Source organism: Cryptomeria japonica, chromosome 2, assembly GCF_030272615.1.
Source record: "Cryptomeria japonica chromosome 2, Sugi_1.0, whole genome shotgun sequence".
Lineage (NCBI taxonomy): Eukaryota > Viridiplantae > Streptophyta > Pinopsida > Cupressales > Cupressaceae > Cryptomeria > Cryptomeria japonica.
In genome coordinates this window covers 592,649,020-592,669,131 of record NC_081406.1, presented here as the reverse complement: position 1 = coordinate 592,669,131, position 20,112 = coordinate 592,649,020, and the positions used below count along the sequence as shown (strand labels likewise).

At 38.5% G+C, this 20,112-nt stretch overlaps 1 protein-coding gene across 1 annotated transcript; it reads left to right on the top strand.

The window, feature by feature from the left end:
• Positions 1-803: 803 nt before the first annotated feature.
• Positions 804-19,832, top strand: LOC131052160 (uncharacterized). The gene is made up of 2 exons (XM_057986767.2): positions 804-1,650; positions 19,549-19,832. Exons 1-2 carry the CDS (start codon positions 804-806, stop codon positions 19,830-19,832), a joined length of 1,131 nt encoding a protein of 376 aa, XP_057842750.2.
• The last annotated feature ends 280 nt before the right edge of the window (positions 19,833-20,112 follow it).

The following is a 20,112-nucleotide window of genomic DNA, read 5'->3' as shown; positions in this document are numbered from 1 at the left end:
TAGGATGAAAATTTGGAAGACTATATTTCAAGGTTCTTGTTCTGTCTCAAGAAAAATTCAGATTATACTCTTAATGAAGAATCCCAAAAGCTATTTTTTCTTAAAGAATAAGTGATGACTGTATTGAAGCTCTTGACCTGATAGGAGGAGGAGATATCTCTCACATGTCTTGGGAAGATCTAAAGAAAATATGTCAAAACCATTCTCGAGCAGCTGTGAAAAAGGGAAGAGTATATCAAGTTACCAAAGTAAATTCATCCAATGGAGTTTCAAGGATTGATATTACTCACTTATTGTCTGACTTCAAGAAAGATATTGTAAGTAATGTGTCCACACAATTGGACACACTTCAGGCAAAAAGGAAGCATGAGGAAGCATAAGCAGTCCTAACTGAATATTTCCCTCACTGCAAGCAGAAGAAAAGAGACTACAGATGCAAGACAGTAGCGAATATTGAAAAACACCATGCCTCATTGGAATTCAAACCTATTGAAAGAGAAGAGGATCAAATCTTTTATGTAGCTCAAAGAAGACCATGGGTTCCATGATAAGGTATGCCACCTAATCCTTTATCTAATAATGGTCCTTATTCCAATTTATATAATTATAGTAATCAATGGCAAAATTGGAACAAATCCCAAAATGCATGTACCAATTACCAAAACTCCCCTCCTCCTTGGCAGAAAAATCAAGGAAATTGGCAGCCACCTCAAGGAAACTGGAAACAAACACCATAGTGGAGAGGAGGGAAACAATGGCCAAATCAATCCTTTCATTTCCAACAACCTCAACAACAGGCCCTAATGCCTCCACCTAATCCAAATGTTGTTGCACCGCCTAAACCTACTCAATTGCCAGCTCAACCCATGCCAAATTCTAAGAATAAACAACCACAACAACAACAAGTTTATGCTATGGATCTAAATCAATACCATACCTATGTTGTTAGTATAAGTGATATCCATTTAAGGTTTGGGACAACTCTTCTTGCACCTTCACCTCCAGTTATAATTGAAATGCCTGATGAAGGTCATATCTACCAAAGTGTCAAAAATTCACCAATTCCATCAAGGCTAGAACAACAAGAATCAAGCAATATACCTCCATTTCCTCAAAGATTAGAGGCAGAGCCAACCAAACAAAAAGAAGAACCCATATTTGATATAATGGATCAATTAAAGAACATATGTGTCAAGATTCCCTTATTTCAAGCAATAAAGGATGTTCCAATATATGGAAAGGCAATTAAGGAAGGTTGCTTGAAAAATCTAGGGAGAAAGGAGAAAGATCCACCTACGGTTCATGTTGTAGGCCAATTAGCAGACCTTGTGTTCGGGAAATTTTCTATCCCTAAGTATTTAGACCCAGGAAGTTCTCTTGTAGCAGTAGTTATCAATGGAGTTCAACTTCAGAATGCTCTTATTGACCTTGGGACAGCTATAAATGTTATGACAAAGGATATGATGCAGAAACTCAATATCACTAATCTGAGGACTACAACTAGTGTCCTACAACTTGCATACAGTTCTACTGTTACACCAGATGGTATGGTGGAAGATCTTGTAGTAACACTGGATTCCTGGGAATATCCAGCTGACTTTGTCATTCTCTCACCCAAAGAAACTTTAGGAGGCTATCCTATTATCTTGGGTAGACCCTATTAGCCACAACATATGCTTTCATATGATTTAGATCAAGGGACATGACCATTTATGATGGGACAAAAACTAAAACACTTGCATTATATTCACCTGCACAACCTCACCTTGAGGACGAGCATTTAGTTTGGCCAGATATAGAAGAAGAATATGATAAAGTCAATACAATACAACAATTGATGATTGTATACACCTAAAAATGGTCTGAAGATAATTAATTAAATAAGCAATTATTTAATTAATCCCCCTTCCTAATTTAATTGAATTCATTAGGCAATTTGATTAAATTTTCCCTTTCATCTACTTACTAATAAATCTAAGGATTTATTTAATAGGTTCATTTCAATAGTCCCCTTTAATTAATTAATTGAAATTAATTAATCTCCTCCCCTACTTCAATCAATTCTTCTAATCCTCTAATTAATTAAAACAAATCAATTTATGAGTTGTTGAGAATTAATTAGTCTTTTCCTATTATTTGAATTTTTAAATTCAAATTACCCACATGCCTCCTAACTTCTAACCACCTAACCTAACCATCTCTCTAACCTAACCCATTCCACCTAACCTTTGGATTTGCCTAACCCTATCCTATCTTGCACCTTCTAACCTCCTTATCCTAACCTCCTATGGTGTGGATATTTTCTTCTTGAGACACATGGCACTTTGGCCACATGTCTCCTCTCTTGGACACTTGCCCTTTTATGAGCAAAGCTCCTTGACACTTGTCACCACAGAGATGACAAGTGTCTCTTCCTCCAACCTCTTCTTCAACCTCCTCCAATTTCACCCTTGATATCTTCAGACTCAATCTTGACCGTTGATTCCTGTCACCTCACCCCTAGCCTTGGAAATCCTATAAATATCCCCCATTTTGGAGCAATAAGGATCCCATCTCATTTCATCTTATGCATTGTTACTATAGGCATATCATTTGAGAATTGTTGTTTTAAGCAATTGCATCTTAGATTTAGTTTAATTTGATCATTTTCTAGCATAATTGTTGAATCATGTAGCTTAATCAATCTCTTTTTTTATCTTAATTGCATCATCATCATAGCTTAATCATGCATATCATTAGCTTAATTAGTCTCTTGGATCAATCTAGCATAATTAATCTCATCTTTGCATATCATTTATCATTTCAAATCCTCCATCTAGGTGTAGTCAAGTCACTGGAATTGCTTATCCAAATTTGAGAGCAAATCCATAGTTGCATCTCTTAGGAGGCGATAGGTCGCTTTGTCATGGTTCATCTTTGTTTGCTTATTATTTGCTAACCATGCTTGTAATGATCTATTGAGTGTTTTGTGTTGCAGCTGCAGGTATCACGCACATCATAGAGTACGACATTTTGGCGCCCACCATGGGGCCGAAAATCTGATTTTTGGCCTCTCAAGCATCATCAAATCTTCATTTCTGGCCGAGTCAAAATTAGAATCTCATACGAGTTCCTTTGTGCACTCAAACGAGGACTCGTTCTGACTCATACGAGATTCTAAGGATACTTAATTATCGTACGAGCTCTGTTTTGCACTCGTACGGTCACGAAAAGAGACTCGTACAATCAGGTAAATAGTGTCGTACAAAATTTTGCTTCTATGATTTCAAAGCAATTTGTATTTTAGGGTTTTCATGCTTCAATTTGGTTATTACTAATGCTAACCCTAGTCTGTTTGTGAGTTTTTCGACAGCCTAACTAGTTTTTGCAGGATGATTGTCGAAGATTACGCTTGTCAAAGCTTCATTTCATCCAAACATCATGACTACTAATGCATCTATTTTGCAAGTTGCTTAGGAAGACTCAACCAAACTTTATGTCTTCTTTAAATTTTCTAGGCACACTTGTTTTTGCTAATGGAAATGAACAATCATGTAATATGTGTTTTGATGATAGGCGAGTATGCTCTCACCTTTCTTAAGTGATCAGAAAGCTAGAATCATCCTTTGCTTTCATTAGTGCATATCTTTAGTGGGCCTACCCTCCTGAGGAGCTAATAAATCTAAGCCATTAAGGTTGGGGAGAGGGGAATGACCCAAGTGGGAACGGCTAATGCCAAGTACTCCAACCTACTATAAAATAAATGTGATTTGATGAAAATCAAGTCAACGACAATGCTTGGGAATATCTCTCCTCTGTACTTTTAGGTATATCAAACCTTGGTTTTCAAGGCTGGGAGACCTCTTAATTGAGTTTATACTCTGACGCGCTGAATGAATCCCTTACTAGTTCCGGGTAAATTAGAAGCTACCCAATTCACCTCCGAAAGGGTGATAATCTTTGTGCAAGAGAGATAGAAACTCTCCCAAGACACTTGCCATATCGTGCCCCCATTAGTGTTTGGAGTTGGATAATACGGCGTTGAGAATCCATTGCGTGAGACTCAACAGTTGTATTCTGATTAGCTATTGGGTGTGTACCTAAGTTTGCAAGCAAAGGTTTTCTCTCTCAGCCAATTTCCTTAGGTAGCATAATGTGCTTGAGGTCACTTATCTTATCGCGTGTTTGTTGTGTCTTCATACCTAAAAATAGAAAATTAGACATCTAAAAATGGAAAACAGAAGCAAAACATCAAACTTTAATGATCAAAAATCTGTCCAAACAACATTTTTTACCTATGTTCTGTCTTGAGTCATATGAGCTTGTGTTTTGTCATATGAGCCTTCTTGTTTGTCGTATGGTTTAGAAATTTTTGTTGTACGAGTCCTCTGGTTTATCATTTTGCTCAATAAGTTTTGTTGCACGAGTCCTCTGGTTTATCATTTTGCTCGGTAAGTGTTGTTATACGAGGCCTTTGGTTTATCATTTTGCTCAGTGGGAATTGTCATACGAGCTTGTGCTTTATCATATGAGATCTTGATTTGTTGTATGGGTCTGAATGTATTATCGTCTGAAGCTACTTAAACTGTCGTACAAATTTATGTCTCTATTGGTCCAGAATTGTCTTCTTGCTCATCTTTTTCGAGTCTATCATATTTGCTCAGTCAATTTGCAGTGATCATAAGCACCTGTTATCTATCATTTTGTGCTTAGATTGTCTTCTTTGTTCTCTTGGTCAAGTTATCATTTGTCAAAATTGGATTCTAAAGCTAAACACATCAAGATTTTTCAAGTACTCACCTTCAACAAGTTCAAGATCTAAACATCTCAAAGTGCATCATCACCCTGTTTGATAAACTGATCACTCAAAACATAGTTTCTCATCAGGATCTATCATCCTTTATCACAAAACTACAATGTTTGGTCAGGACAACCTTGTCCCACATTGTAGGATATATTGTTCCTATTGGACTTGGTTTTTATCAAATCATCATCATTGCACTCCAAAACCAAAGATCAAAAAACTTGCAAACTTTTAAACACTTGAACCATCTTTTCCTGTCATATCACTTTATCGCATTTACATTGATAGTTGATCACTTATCATAACTTTTGGACAATCGAATGCTCTCACAATATCTAAGACACGTGTATGCCCATTTTAACTAGGGTGTAGAGACATAAGATTGCAAAAATGGAAATCGAAACATTGGAAATAGCTAAAAATCATATGAACATGAAATACCAAAGCAAAACACAAGAAGAAAACATGACAAGACAACATATTAGAGCAATCAAATAAGCCCAAAATCAAAATTCAACTATGTCAAAACCTCACAAAGATTCAAATACATCTCAAAAGAAAGGTGGCTCTTTTATGCAACTCTTAAAGAGATCCCTAAAGGATTTTGCTAAAGAAGATCAAAATCCTGCACCTATGTCTAACAATGGCTCATTCCACCAGAAGCAAATTGACTCTACAAAGGCATCTATTCCTACACCTCTTGAAAGCTTGCAAGAACTTTCCATAGCATCCTCACCAAATAATACACCCAAAGATGAAGTTCCCCAAGGGATATCCATGATTGCCATCAAACCTATTTCAGAGGATCCTATTCAAAGCTCATCTCCTTCATATGCATGCATTGATCCCTTGCAACATCCCCATAACACTCCCTTGCAAATTGAAGTCCTCGTTCATAAAACGCTCGTTAAACGTGTCCTAATAGATGGCGGAGTTGGCTTAAACATTTTCTCATTGAGTCTTGTCCGTGCTCTAGGTTATTCAGAAGACGCAGTTGATCCCTTGAAAAAGATCACATTCAAAACCTATGATGAAGAACATTTCTCTAAAGGAATGGTGATATTACCCGTTAGAGTGGGACCTTTGTAGAAAGACACAACATGCCAAGCTTTTGACTTGGACTTACCATACAATCTACTCTTGGGAAGACCATGGATACATGGCATTCAGGCTATTCCATCAACATGTCATCAGTACCTAAAATTTCCCTATAATGGGTAGGAAATCACGATCTCAGCAGAATCAAATCCATTGCAGTGTTGTAGTAATCTGAAATCAGCTCAAGAGGTCATTGTTCCTCCTAATAGAGAGGCAACATCTTCAAGTGCAAAATCCAAGGAACAATCATTTGCATCAATTTTGTCAAGCATGGAAAAACAAATGCAGCTAAAAGATCGAGGGAACGAAGAATATTTGCTATCATGGAAAAACAAACAAGAGCAACTTGAAATTGAAAGGGAAGAAGCAGATGTAGATGTCGATATAGTTCACACGTATACATGACAAACGTTAGGAACTAGCCCACTTGAATCAGGATCACATTCGGCTGACTTGGACTTAATCGAGGACGATCAGGAGCTCCTTGCAAAAGGCCATTCTGACGAGAGTATCGTTCTAGACATCGAAATACATATTGAAAGCTCTGACATCTCTATCATGACACCTAATATCTTTGACATAATTCAACATGAGGATCCTTTATCCTTAATCCCTCATGAACCTATGGACTGGGAAAATGAAGGACATACTGCCACTGATACCTTTCCTAATGACCACGCCATATCCTTATATCTTAATGAAATAAAACCCACAACAACTTTCACTAGGGATTCTACTAACGTATCTTCCAATCAAGTGGGTGACAAATCTCCTAGTCGCAAAAGTGAAAATCAAGAAAACAATATTAGGTCTAATGTTGAAAACCATTTCTTGGCAACATTAGATCGAGACAAAGTAAAAATAAAGGACGCATCTAATGGTGAAAACCTCCTCGAGGCACCAAAGGATGGGAGAATTGACACCTTACCTGAATACTATCAAGAAAGGTCATCAATTTTGATAGAATCAACACAGGCAGTTACCATTGGCACAACTGATCTATATCCAGCAACTTCTCTATCAGAACTAGCAAGACAAAAATATTTGGAACTCTTAAAAATAAAGCAAATCAAAAGATGGTCATATAAAGACATTCTGGGGTTTGATCCATATCTTACAATACATCACTCGAATATCAGTCCAGGATAAGGCATCAATAACGGAACACAACATGGATCAGGAGCAGGTATCTATTCATCACACCACAAGGTCATACAATCCCAAAAGCATACAAATTAAGCTTTCCATGCACCAACAACACAACAAAATATGAAGCTTTGGTTACAGGTATCAAAATGGCTATAGAATGGAACATTGCACAACTTCAAGTCTTTGGAGACTCTTAGCTCGTCATCAATCAAATCAATGATGATTATCAAACAAAGGACAAAAAGTTGATGCCTTATAAAAAGATGGTTGATGATATCAAGAAATAATTTGTAGAAATAACTTTTCAGCAGATTCCAAGGAATGACAACAAAGCAGCAGACGCCATGGCTACACTTGCTTCTCTCCTTCAGACACAAGAAAATCAACAACGTTATGAATTCTTGGTAGAAGAGTTGTTTTACCCTGCTCATAATTGTCATGATTCCCAAACTATCTGTCACCTTGTTGGGCATGATTCCTTCCGCTATGGCCAAACTTATACATACCTGAAAGATAACACCCTACCTCCCGACTTATCAAAAAATCAAAAGACAAACTTTATTCACCAATCCTCCCATTATACTCTCGTCGCAAATACTCTATTTAAACGAGGTCTAGACGATACTCTTTTAAGATGTCTCGAACAAGAAGAATTTGAGAAGGCCTTACATGAAGTCCATAACGACATTTGTGGCACTCATTCAAGTGGTCTTACCCTTTCGAAAAAACTCATACGCTTGGGCTATTATTGGCTAACTATGGAACGAGATTCTTTTTAGATATCTAGAACATGCAAACAATGTCAGATCCATGGGAATTTGATTCATGCACCAGCACAAGAACTTCATGCTTTGGAAACATCTTGGCCTTTCTATCAATGGGGTCTTGATCTAGTAGGAAAGATAAATCCTTCTTCATCTAATGGTCACAAATTCATCCTTGTAGCTACAAAATATTTCAAAAAATGGATTGAGGCAGTACCTCTCACAAATATCACAGGAAAACAAATTGTTGCCTTTATCTTGAACTACATCATTTGTCGCTATGGAATACCCATGATCATTATCATTGATAATGGGCGACCGTTCAAGAATCAATATGTACAAGAGCTATGTGAGAAATTCAAGATCCAACACAAATTTTCCACACCCTACTATCCACAAGGGAATGGGCAAGCAGAAGCATCAAACAAAACTATTCTGAAAATCCTCAAAAAAATAGTAAATGGTGCTGGAAGAGATTGGCATATTCAATCGAACCCTGCTTTATGGGCCTATTGTACCAATATCCATACACCAACAGGTTGCACACCTTTCTCTCTTATTTATGGATCAAAAGCAATATTGCCAATAGAAGTAGAGATACCTTCTCTACGAGTATCATTAAAAGGTCTTATCCCGGATGAAGAACAACGAGTATCTAGATTGCAGGAGTTAGAATTGATCCACGAACGAAGAAAAAATGCCTTTGATCATTTAAAGGTATATCAACAAAGAATGTGTCAAAGTTATAATCATAGGGTCAAACCATGAGTCTTTCAAGTTGGGGAACTAGTACTAAAGGAAAATCCACGAAACCAGTCAGATCGAGAAAAGAAAGGAAAGTTTGAACCAAACTGGTTAGGTTCATTTGTGTTCACAACAGTATTTGGGTCAGGAGCATATCATCTATCAACACAGGATGAAGATCAACTTGACGAACCCATCAATAACATGCATCTGAAGAAGTTTTATGTCTGAAAAAGCAGAAAAATCCAAAAACAGTGAAAAAGCAAAAAAATCCAAAAACAGTGAAAAAGCAGAAAAATCCAAAAACAGTGAAAAAGCAAAATTCCAAAAACAGTGAAAAAGTAGAAAAATCCCAAAAAAGTGAAAAAGCAGAAAAATCCAAAACATAGTGAAAAAACAGAAAATCCAAAAAAAAAAAAAATCAAATATGAGAAAAAGTGCAATAAAAATAAATAGTGAAAACCTTGCAAACAGGTGCTATCTGTCAGCCAACTCTTCCATCTATTAGTTCATGCATCCTTCCGCTTGCATTTATTCAATGCTGTTCATATCCATAATAAAGCCTTGTACATACACAGGCATCCCGGGTGGCTTCTCGCCATGGTTTGGATCATTGGGTATATCATGATGAATTTGTTTCTAGGCTTGGGGCAAAATCCTGCACCTAGCTGGGGGCAAATTTTTTGATCATTTTGAGCTAAATCAAACAGGTAGAACAACAGTTAGACAACTCTTATCAAGTGAAAACTGAGACATATCTAACATTGAATGCAAGATCAAATTATCAAACATCAAACTATCGCATGTCGGTTTAAGCACATTCACACACTTTTCCATGGATGATATCTTTCGGATAATGATTTAAACATGCTTGTTCAACTTTTCTATCTTGATTTTCGCTATCATGATTTCTGAGTAACTCCAGGATGTCTTTGACTAGAGAAACAAGGAAGGAACATGGTATTTTTCTTGTCTACTATCTGTAAATCAATCATTAATATGTGCAAATTTGTCTCGGGACATGATCATCAGAGTATCATCGAAGACATTTCTGATTTGCATATTGAAATGGTTAATATTGCCTATTTTACGCAAGCAACACTCAGGTCATCTTGGTTCAATTATACCTCGATGCTTGTGCTAACTTGCCATATCAAAATCCAAGAAATTCATGCTCAGGTCATCATGGTTTAATTATACCATTGATGTTTGCACTCACTTCCCATATTTTAAAAAACTCAATGATGACAAAACACAATAACCCAGTGACGGGTCCAGTCATAGCTTTGCATTCCATTTGCATTGGCATTTGCATTTAGCTTGCATTTCATTCTTGCATGGGATCCCACATGCTCATTTTATCCAAGGTTAAATCTATCACATGAACCATCAAGGTATCATCATAAGTGTATACGCAATCAAACTGATGACTTGTCTCTATCCAGATATTATCGACCCAACAAAAATCTTATACTCTGCCCTCAACAAAACCAACATCAACATATCTAAATTTCCTGCAACTTGATATCAACAAACTGTCAGTTCTTCATCCAATCAATCTTATCAATTCTATCAATCAATCACATCTAAATCGATCCTATCATGTCTTATATAGGATGTATCTTTCTTGAAACCAGACGTTCTGATCATGTCTTATACAGGATATATCGTTCCTGAAACCAGATGCTTTGATCATCTTTGTCTTATACAGGAGGTGTCATTCCTGAAACCAGACTGAATCTCGATTTTATCAATCTAATCAATCAAGAACTACATCACCGTGATCATAGAAATCACATTTTCATCAACCACAGTTGCAAACATCAAATCATTTCTAATCGGGATATCAATTTCACAAAAATTCACACACTCCAAAGGTCAATTATCTCAATTGATCTCCCGAGGGGGCATCATCATACCACAATTTATCAATCAATAGCTGGGGCATCCTATCGAACCAATATCATCATCAAAATGAGATTATTCTTTGAATCAACATGTCATCACACCTCGCTTCAAAGAGGGACAAAATGTATACACCTAAAAAATGGTCTGAAGATAATTAATTAAATAAGCAATTATTTAATTAATCCCCCTTCCTAATTTAATTGAATTCATTAGGCAATTTGATTAAATTCTCCCTTTCATCTACTTATTAATAAATCTAAGGATTTATTTTTAGAGGTTCATTTCAATAGTCCCCTTTGATTAATTAATTCAAATTAATTAATCTCCTCCCCTACTTCAATCAATTCTTCTAATCCTCTAATTAATTAAAACAAATCAATTTATGAGTTGTTGAGAATTAATCAGTCTTTTCCTATTATTTGAATTTTTAAATTCAAATTACCCACATGCCTCCTAACTTCTAACCACCTAACCTAACCATCCCTCTGACCTAACCCATTCCACCTAACCCTTGGTTTGCCTAACCCTATCCTATCTTGCACCTTCTAACCTCCTTATCCTAACCTCCTATGGTGTGGATATTTTCTTCTTGAGACACATGGAACTTTAGCCACATGTCTCCTCTCTTGGACACTTTCCCTTTTATGAGCAAAGCTCCTTGACACTTGTCACCACAGAGATGGCAAGTGTCTCTTCCTCCAACCTCTTCTTCAACCTTCTCCAATTTCACCCTTGATATCTTCAGAATCAATCTTGACCGTTGATTCCTGCCACCTCACCCCTGGCCTTGGAAATCCTATAAATATCCCCCATTTTGGAGCAATAAGGATCCCATCTCATTTCATCTTATGCATTGTTACTATAGGAATATCATTTGAGCAATGTTGTTTTAAGCAATTGCATCTTAGATTTAGTTTAATTTGATCATTTTCTAGAATAATTGTTGAATCATGTAGCTTAATCAATCTCTTTTTTTAGCTTAATTGCATCATCATCATAGCTTAATCATGCATATCATTAGCTTAATTAGTCTCTTGGATCAATATAGCATAATCAATCTCATGTTTGCATATCATTTATCATTTCAATCCTCCATCTAGGTGTAGTCAAGTCACTGGGATTGCTTATCCAGATCTGAGAGCAAATCCATACTCGCATCTCTTAGGAGGCGATAGGTCGCTTTGTCATGGTTCATCTTTGTTTGCTTATTATTTGCTAACCATGCTTGTAATGATCTATTGAGTGTTTTGTGTTGCAGCTGCAGGTATCACACTTCACAGAGCATGACATTAAATAGATCATTACAAGTATGGTTAGCAAATAATAAGAAAACAAAGATGAACTATGACAAAGCGACCTATCGCCTCCTAAGAGATGTGATTATGGATTTGCTCTCAGATCTGGATAAGCAATCCCAGTGACTTGACTACACCCAGATGGAGGATTTGAAATGATAAATGATATGCAAAGATGAGATTGATTATGCTAGATTGATCCAAGAGACTAATTAAGCTAATGATATGCATGATTAAGCTAAAAAAAGAGATTGATTAAGCTACATGATTCAACAATTATTCTAGAAAATGATCAAATTAACCTAAATCTAAGATGCAATTGCTTAAAACAACAATGCTCAAATGATATGCCTATAGTAACAATGCATAAGATGAAATGAGATGGGATCCTTATTGCTCCAAAATGGGGGATATTTATAGGATTTCCAAGGCTAGGGGTGAGGTGGCAGATATCAACGGTCAAGATTGATTCTGAAGATATCAAGGGTGAAATTGGAGAAGGTTGAAGAAGAGGTTGGAGGAAGAGACACTTGTCATCTCTGTGGTGACAAGTGTCAAGGATCTTTGTTCATAAAAGGGCAAGTGTCCAAGAGAGGAGACATGTGGCTAAAGTGCCATGTGTCTCAAGAAGAAAATATCCACACCATAGGAGGTTAGGATAAGGAGGTTAGAAGGTGCAAGATAGGATAGGGTTAGGCAAACCAAAGGTTAGGTGGAATGGGTTAGGTTAGAGGGATGGTTAGGTTAGGTGGTTAGAAGTTAGGAGGCATGTGGGTAATTTGAATTTAAAAATTCAAATAATAGGAAAAGACTAATTAATTCTCAACAACTCATAAATTGATTTGTTTTAATTAATTAGAGGATTAGAAGAATTAATTGAAGTAGGGGAGGAGATTAATTAATTTGAATTAATTAATCAAAGGGGACTATTTAAATGAACCTATTAAATAAATCCTTAGATTTATTAATAAGTAGATGAAAGGGAGAATTTAATCAAATTGCCTAATGAATTCAATTAAATTAGGAAGGGGGATTAATTAAATAATTGCTTATTTAATTAATTATCTTCAGACCATTTTTAGGTGTATACAATGATGATAAGGAGAGACCCCTTCTTGCAACTTCAAGAAGAAGAGGATGTTCTCTCTAATGTTTTGCAAAATCAATATGGAATTCCTGATCAAACTAGTGACTGTAATTCACAAAATGTGAGTTCTCTACAACCATTACTGTCAGCCACTTTTGTAGGATCTTCTGCAGCCATAGATTTACTACATACATTGTTGTCACATGAAATACCAGTTCTACATTTTCTTGCAGCATCTATAATGGAGCTAGTTAAGCAAGTTGAAGTGGCACAAAAAAAAATGTTGAATGTCAATAGTCACTTTACCCAAGAACAAACTATGTCTTTAACAAGAGTAGTACAGTGCCACAAAGAAGCATTTGCCTGGGACTACACAAATATGAAAGGTTTACATCCTAAATTATGCACACACTGAATCTACATCATAGAAGATTGTAAACCAGTAAGGCAGCCTCAAAGAAGAGTAAACCTTGCATTATGGGAAATAATTAAGCAAGTATTGTAGAAGTTACTCAATGCAGGATTTATATATCCTATTTCTGACAGTGAATGGATATCGCCTTTAGTTATTATTCCTAAGAAAAATGGAAAGTGGAGAGTTTGTGTAGATTATAGGGAACTTAATGCTGCAACCAAGAAGGATCACTTCCCTCTTCCTTTTATTGACCAAGTATTGGACTCCTTAGCAAGAAAGGAATATTTTTCCTTCTTAGATGGTTTTAGTGAATATAACCATATAAGAATAGCCCCTGAGAACCAAAGCAAGATAACTTTCACATGCCCATGGGGGACCTATGCCTACTCCATTATTCCATTTGGTTTATGTAATGCCCCAACCACTTTTCAAAGGGAAGTTATCAACATGTTCTCATTTATTTCTCATGGCTGCATGGAAATATATGTTGGCATTTGTGATGAGTATGTTGACATGATGATATTATGTTGTCATTGATGTCAATATGTTGCAGAGTGAACCGACAATATGCTGAAATGTGAACCAGTACAATGTGGTGAACTGGTATATGTGCAAAGAAGTGAACAGGTATATTGAATCTAAACAGTTGGCAAAGTTAGGTGAAGTGGTATGTTTGTCCAAGAGAAACGATATGATGAAATGTGAACCGACATATGGAATGTTCTTGTAGGATTTTGCCAAGATCAAGGGCACAATGAAAAGCATACAAGGAGAGACAATACAATGACAAGAACAAAGCTGTATTCTCATCAATATGCAAATGATCAACTGGATTAACCAATACAATGAATATAGGCTTTCTTATATAGGCAAGGCCATATGGATGTATGAGCACACAATTATGACATGTGGCTCAATGAGAAACAAGGGTAGGTAAGAAATACTAGGGGTAGGTAGGAGAAATAATATAATATTCCACAAGAGGTGGATGACCCACCGAATGTGGAGTGTAACATCAAAATAAGACCACAAAAGGTGGAATTTCTCTTACAAGCTCTATCCTTATGTGCACACTTCCCTAAGTGTCTCAAATCCAAACTATGAAGAGATGCATTATCCTAAGTTAACTTAAGCAAAGTGTAATAATATCCAAAATGAATATTTATTTACACCAACACCCCCCCTTAAGTGCAACTTAGGGGAATGAAGACTCAAGTCAACAATGCAAGATGGGTCCCGGCTACTAGGCCATGATAGGTACCCATGTACAATATGCAAATGCAAGAAAAACTATGCAATGCAATCTCTCACAAACGGAGAAAAGGAGAAAACCCAGTGGGAAAAAACTCCCTCCCGAAAGAGAGATGAATGTACAAAAGACTCTCAAAGAAGAAGGACAAAACCTCAAAGAGGAAAAAGTCCCCCCCATAAGAGAGGAAGGAGAAGTCAGCTGACCCCCCCTAATGACACATCCCGCACCCCCAAGAGAGCTCACAACTATTGGAACTTACTCTCAGTGAAAGGTTTGGTGAATATGTTAGCAACCTGCTCCACTGTAGGACAATACTGCAAATCAATGACCTGCTCCTGAATGAGCTCTCGGATATAGTGCATATGAATCTCGATGTGTTTGGTCCGCTGGTGCTGGACCAGGTTCTTTGAGATTGCAATAGCACTCTGATTGTCGCAATGTAGAACTGTTGGCTGTGGAGTGGTGAATCCAAACTCTGTGAGAATCTGTTGGAGCCAAATGGTCTCAGTCGCTGCATTAACAGCGCCTCAATACTCAGCCTCAGTCAAAGAGAGAGAAATAGCATGTTGCTTCTTTCTCTACCAACAAATGGGGCCCGAACCAAGGTGAAAACTATAACCAGAAGTAGACTTATGATCATCAAGATCGCTAGACCAATCGGAGTCTGTGTAACCAACCAAGCGAAGTCCTGTGCCTGCTGCATAGTGAATCCCATAGTGATGTGTACCCTGGATGTAATGAAGAATGCGTTTGGTGGCTTTCCAATGAAGCTCATGTAGTTCCTACATGAAGTGGGAAACCATGCCAACTGCAAATGAAATATCAGGACGTGTATGGGTCAAGTAGATGAGACTACCCACAAGCTGATGATACAAATGTGGCATCAACTGGTGGAGAAGAACACCGAGCCTCAAGCTTGACTCCTGAAAGAAAGGGAGTCGAGGCAAGCTTACAATCAGCCATATGAAAGCGTGCAAGTAGATCAAGAGCATACTTGGGCTGCGATAGGGTAATCCCGGAAGGTGACTGTGAGATCTCTATCCCGAGAAAGTAGTGCAAAAGACCCAAGTCAATCATAGCAAATATGTCATGCAAAGCAGATTTGACCCTGCTAATGATCGATGAAGTACTCCCTGTAATGATCAAGTCATCAACATAGAGCACAAGTATCAAGTGAGAGTCATCCTGTCGCAAAATGTAGACATTTAGATCAGAATGACACCTGGTGAACCCTGCGGAGAGAAGAAAGGAATCCATCTTGGCGTACCAAGCCCTGGGGGCCTACTTAAGGCCATAGAGAGATTTCCTTAGTCTGCAAACCAAGGAAGTATCCTGGATGAAACCCTGTGGCTGCTCCATATAAATCTCCTCATCAAGATCACCATGAAGAAAAGCACTCTTCACATCCATCTAATGTACAACCCAACCATGAGCTGCAGCAATAGCAAGTGTCAAACGAATGGAGTTCATCTTGGCTACGGGTGCAAAGGTCTCAGTATAGTCAACACCTGCAACCTGAGAGAAACCTTTCGCAACAAGCCGAGCCTTATACTTATCCACACTACCATCCACTGCAAACTTGGTCCGATAGATCCACTTACATCAAACCATCTTTCTCCCCTTAGGGAGATGGACTAAATCCCATGTGTTGTTCCTCATCAAGGAACTATACTCTTACTCCATAGCTTGGTCCCACTCAGGAACCCCTGATGCTTCCCTAAATGTCTGTGGATCAGAAGTGGTAGCAATGAATACATGTGGTAGATCCTGATGCTGTGATCGAGTTCTCCATGTATCGGAAGGATCCCCAACAAGAGAACCCGCGGACTCAAGTGTCTGTCGAGCCCAACGAGGTCTAGGTGGAGGTGGAGAACGAGGCTCCTCAACTGCAAGTGGACCCTGCGGAGGTGTAACTCTGCGAATCAGAGTTGTAGGAGTCTCATCATCTGAATCACTAACATCACTATCCACAATGGAGGAAGGTGGAGGAGGTAGACAGGCTAAGCTAGGAGAGCTTTCCTCAAAGTGAACACTCCTCTCAATGAACACCTCATGTGTCTCAGGATCCATCAATCTATATGCCTTAACACCCTCAGGATATTCAACAAATATGCAAGGTCGACTCTGAGGTTCCAATGCCTTGCATTTTTGCAGAGGTATGCGAGCCCATGCTGGACACCTAAAGACTCAGAAATGTCTCACAATCAGTTTCCTACCAGCCCAAGCTTCAAAAGGAGTAATACCTTACAAAGCTTTGTGAGGAACTCGATTCTGGATGTATGTGGCACAACTGATAGCCTCTGCCTAAAAGGCGGGATCAAGATAACGTGCATTTATCATACAACTAGCCATTTCTTTGAGAGTTCTATTCTTGCGTTCTGCAACCTTGTTCTGCTATGGAGTGTATGCGACAGAATGCTGAAGATCAATCCCCTCAAATGTACAAAAATCCTCAAGTCTTTTGTTCACATATTCTCTTCCATTATCTGTGCGACGAATATTGACCACTTTCCCTGATTGCTTCTCCATAGGAGTCTTGAAGTCCTGAAATCTGTCAAATACTTCACTATTATGAATAAGAAAGTAGACCCAAGTTAAACGGGAGTAGTCATCAATGAAGGTGAGGACATAGCGGGCCTTGCTAAACGAAGGTGCTGGAAATGGACCTACTACATCGCTATGAACAAGTTGAAGAAATTCCAAAGCTCTCCAAGCTTTCCCCTTATCAAACTTCTCCTCGGGATGCTTGCCCATGGAACAACCTGAACATACACCCTCTGAAAAACTGATTCGAGGTAGACCTGTGACCATGTCTTTAGTGCTGAGCTGCTGAAGATAGTGGTAGTTGAGGTGACCAAACCGCTCATGCCACAACTTACTTTCTGAATTTGAATGAGTAAGCAAGGCCTTAGAAGGTGAACTTGGCACAAAGTGGGAGAATGAATAAAGCCTTGAGTTGTCATTGGCTTGTCCCACTGCTACCAAGGTATCATCATCAAGTTCCTTTACCACAACTGAATCTGGTGTAAACTCAACCTTTTTCCCATTTCCATAGTGAGTGATTTGGTAGATAGAGAGAAGGTTGGTAGACAAGTTAGGAACATAGAGGACATTCTCAAATGTTCCATCATCCATGTCAACTGAACCTTTCCCTTCAACCTCTACTTGTGTATCATCACCTATGTAAATGCGAGGTACCTTAGATGGCTCCAATGAAGAAAACTGCTCCTTTGTAGAACCCATGTGATATGAGGCACCCGAGTCAAGTATCCATTGCTGTGAAGAACCTGTTGTAGCCATAAATGCTTGCCCTTTTCCCTTAGAATGTGAGGAAGAGGAAGGAGATGAATCCTTCTTTGTGTAGGCGGATGGCAAGTTGATGTTGTTTTTCTTAAGAAGATTAGTTAACTCATCAACTTGCTTTGCGTGGCATCGATGCTCATCATGACCATACTTCTTGCAATATGCACAAGTTGGTTTATCCTTCTTAGGTGGTGTCCCCTTCCTGGAAGAGGATGAAAAATTGCCTTGTGATGGAGAGGATGATTGTCCTTTTTCCTGTTGTGGCTTAGACTTAGAGTGCTTCTTCTTGTTGTTGGAATCTTTGCCTTGACTTCCTTGATTTCCTTGATTTGCCACCAAAGCCTTGGACTTTGAAGACTTGAGAAGTCCCATGTTCAACAACTTAGATTGTTCCAATATTAACATTTCTGTGAAAGCATCAAATGAAGGCATAACATAGGAACTCCCCACTATCAAACGATGAGTTTGGAAGCTAGACACAAATGCTGCATATTCTGGTGCAAGTTTGTCCAACAAGTTGAATATCAACTGAGCATCCTTTTTGTCAATTCCACAATCCTTAAGCTTTGCTCTTAGCTCATTTGATTTGGTGACATAATCTTGGATTGTATCAAAACTGTTGGGATCCAAGTTGGTGAGCTCATTGTCAATCTTATAGCCTCTGATTTCATCAACTTGACCATACAATTTCTGAAACATATCCCAAGCATCTTTGATTGTAGTACACTTTTCAATATGAAAGATGAGATCATCTGATACATACTTGCGCAAAGTTCCAAGAGGCATGCAATTCTTAGTGAGCCATTCTAATTGAGTATTAGGATCAGCCTTAGGATCAGGTGGTGTTGCTATTGTTCCATCTATGTAATGCGTGAGACCCTTTTCCATTAATTTACTCCATACTTTAATTTTCCATGATGCATAATTATGTGGAGTTAAAGGTGGAAATTTATGAGGACTCATTGCAACAAAAATGAAAGAGCACAAAGAGAGGCACAATCACACAAGACACCCCCCCAAATTCACTCAATCAAAGAACCCCCCCAAAAGTGATGATTTGGCACTTTATAATTAGTGCGTATACAATGGGCCACTTGCAAAAAATGGCAAAGTGGGCTTCTGATTTCAATTTTACAACTGCCTCAATAAGGCCAAAAGAGACTCAAACTAATAATGCAAGAGATCTAAACTAAGATCCAAGCACTTTACAAGTACCTAATAGGCCAAATAAGACCAATATCTGAAAGTATAATTTCCACTCAAAATCTCTGAAATCTGATCATAGATTATGAAAGTAGAAAAAAAAAAATGCACTTTCAAAAAAAATGACACCTGAAAAGGAGGTCGTATGAGCTCAAACGAGGCCTTTGAAGGTGCAGAATTGAGGATTGGACAGGTACAGCTGAAAGAATCCAAAAATTTCGAAAAACCTGTGCACCAAAATCAGAAAATAACCACACCACTGTGAAGATCACGAAATTTTAGCCCATTTCAAAAAAATTGCACCAAAAAAGGAGCAAAAATGAGCAATATATGGCCTTTCAAAGTTGAACTGCAAAACTGAAAAGCTCAATGAAGAGGGGGTCAAAAAATTTCAAAATTCTGCTGATGTGGCGCTGATGTCAGCAATTTACTGGCTTAAATTTGACGGTCGTATGACCTTCGTGAAAACTTCACCTCCCTACTGACTGGGCGTCCATACGATACGGACTGCTAACATGGCACAGTGACTGGGCTGCTGATGTGGCAGTGACTGGGCGTACGGTTGTTGACCGCGGGCCAGTGGTCGCCTGCCACGTGGCGGGCGTGTGTCCGCCGGTTTTGAGGACCGTTGGTGGGAGGAAAGCATCGCCGGGAGAAGGAGTTACCGGCGGGCCGGGAGCGAAGGGGGCCGGCGGCGGGAGCGGGTTGGCCGACGGAGTTTCTGGGTGGCCGACAGGAGGTCTGGGCGGCCGGTGGTGTGTCTGGGCGGCCAGCGGGAGGTGCTTGGGTGGCCGACGGTGTGTCTGGGTTGCCGGCGGGAGGTGCCTCTGACGGAGGACCACGACTTTCTGCGGGGCTTGAGGACAATGTATGGGTGGCGACGGTATAGCTCTGCAGCGCCTGCAACATAGGCAGGTACGGGGTGGGGGTCTGTGGACCCCCTCAAAAATTTGATTTTTTTTTGAATTTTTTTGATCGCTTTTTTTTTTTCGAATTTTTTTTTCTTTTCTCCTTTTTTTTTTCGAAAAATAATTTAAAAAAATTTCGAAATCCGTACAATAATAGCTAAAATGGGGAAAAAAAAATTTCTCACCAAAATGGGTCGACTTTA

Bases quoted from the DNA above. Each gene is read 5' to 3' on its own strand.
- LOC131052160 (XM_057986767.2), top strand. From the start codon at position 804: ATGCCTCCACCTAATCCAAATGTTGTTGCACCGCCTAAACCTACTCAA. The intron at 1,651-19,548 runs GTAGACCCTATT...CTGATGTGGCAG, and splicing joins AGGCTATCCTATTATCTTGG to TGACTGGGCGTACGGTTGTT.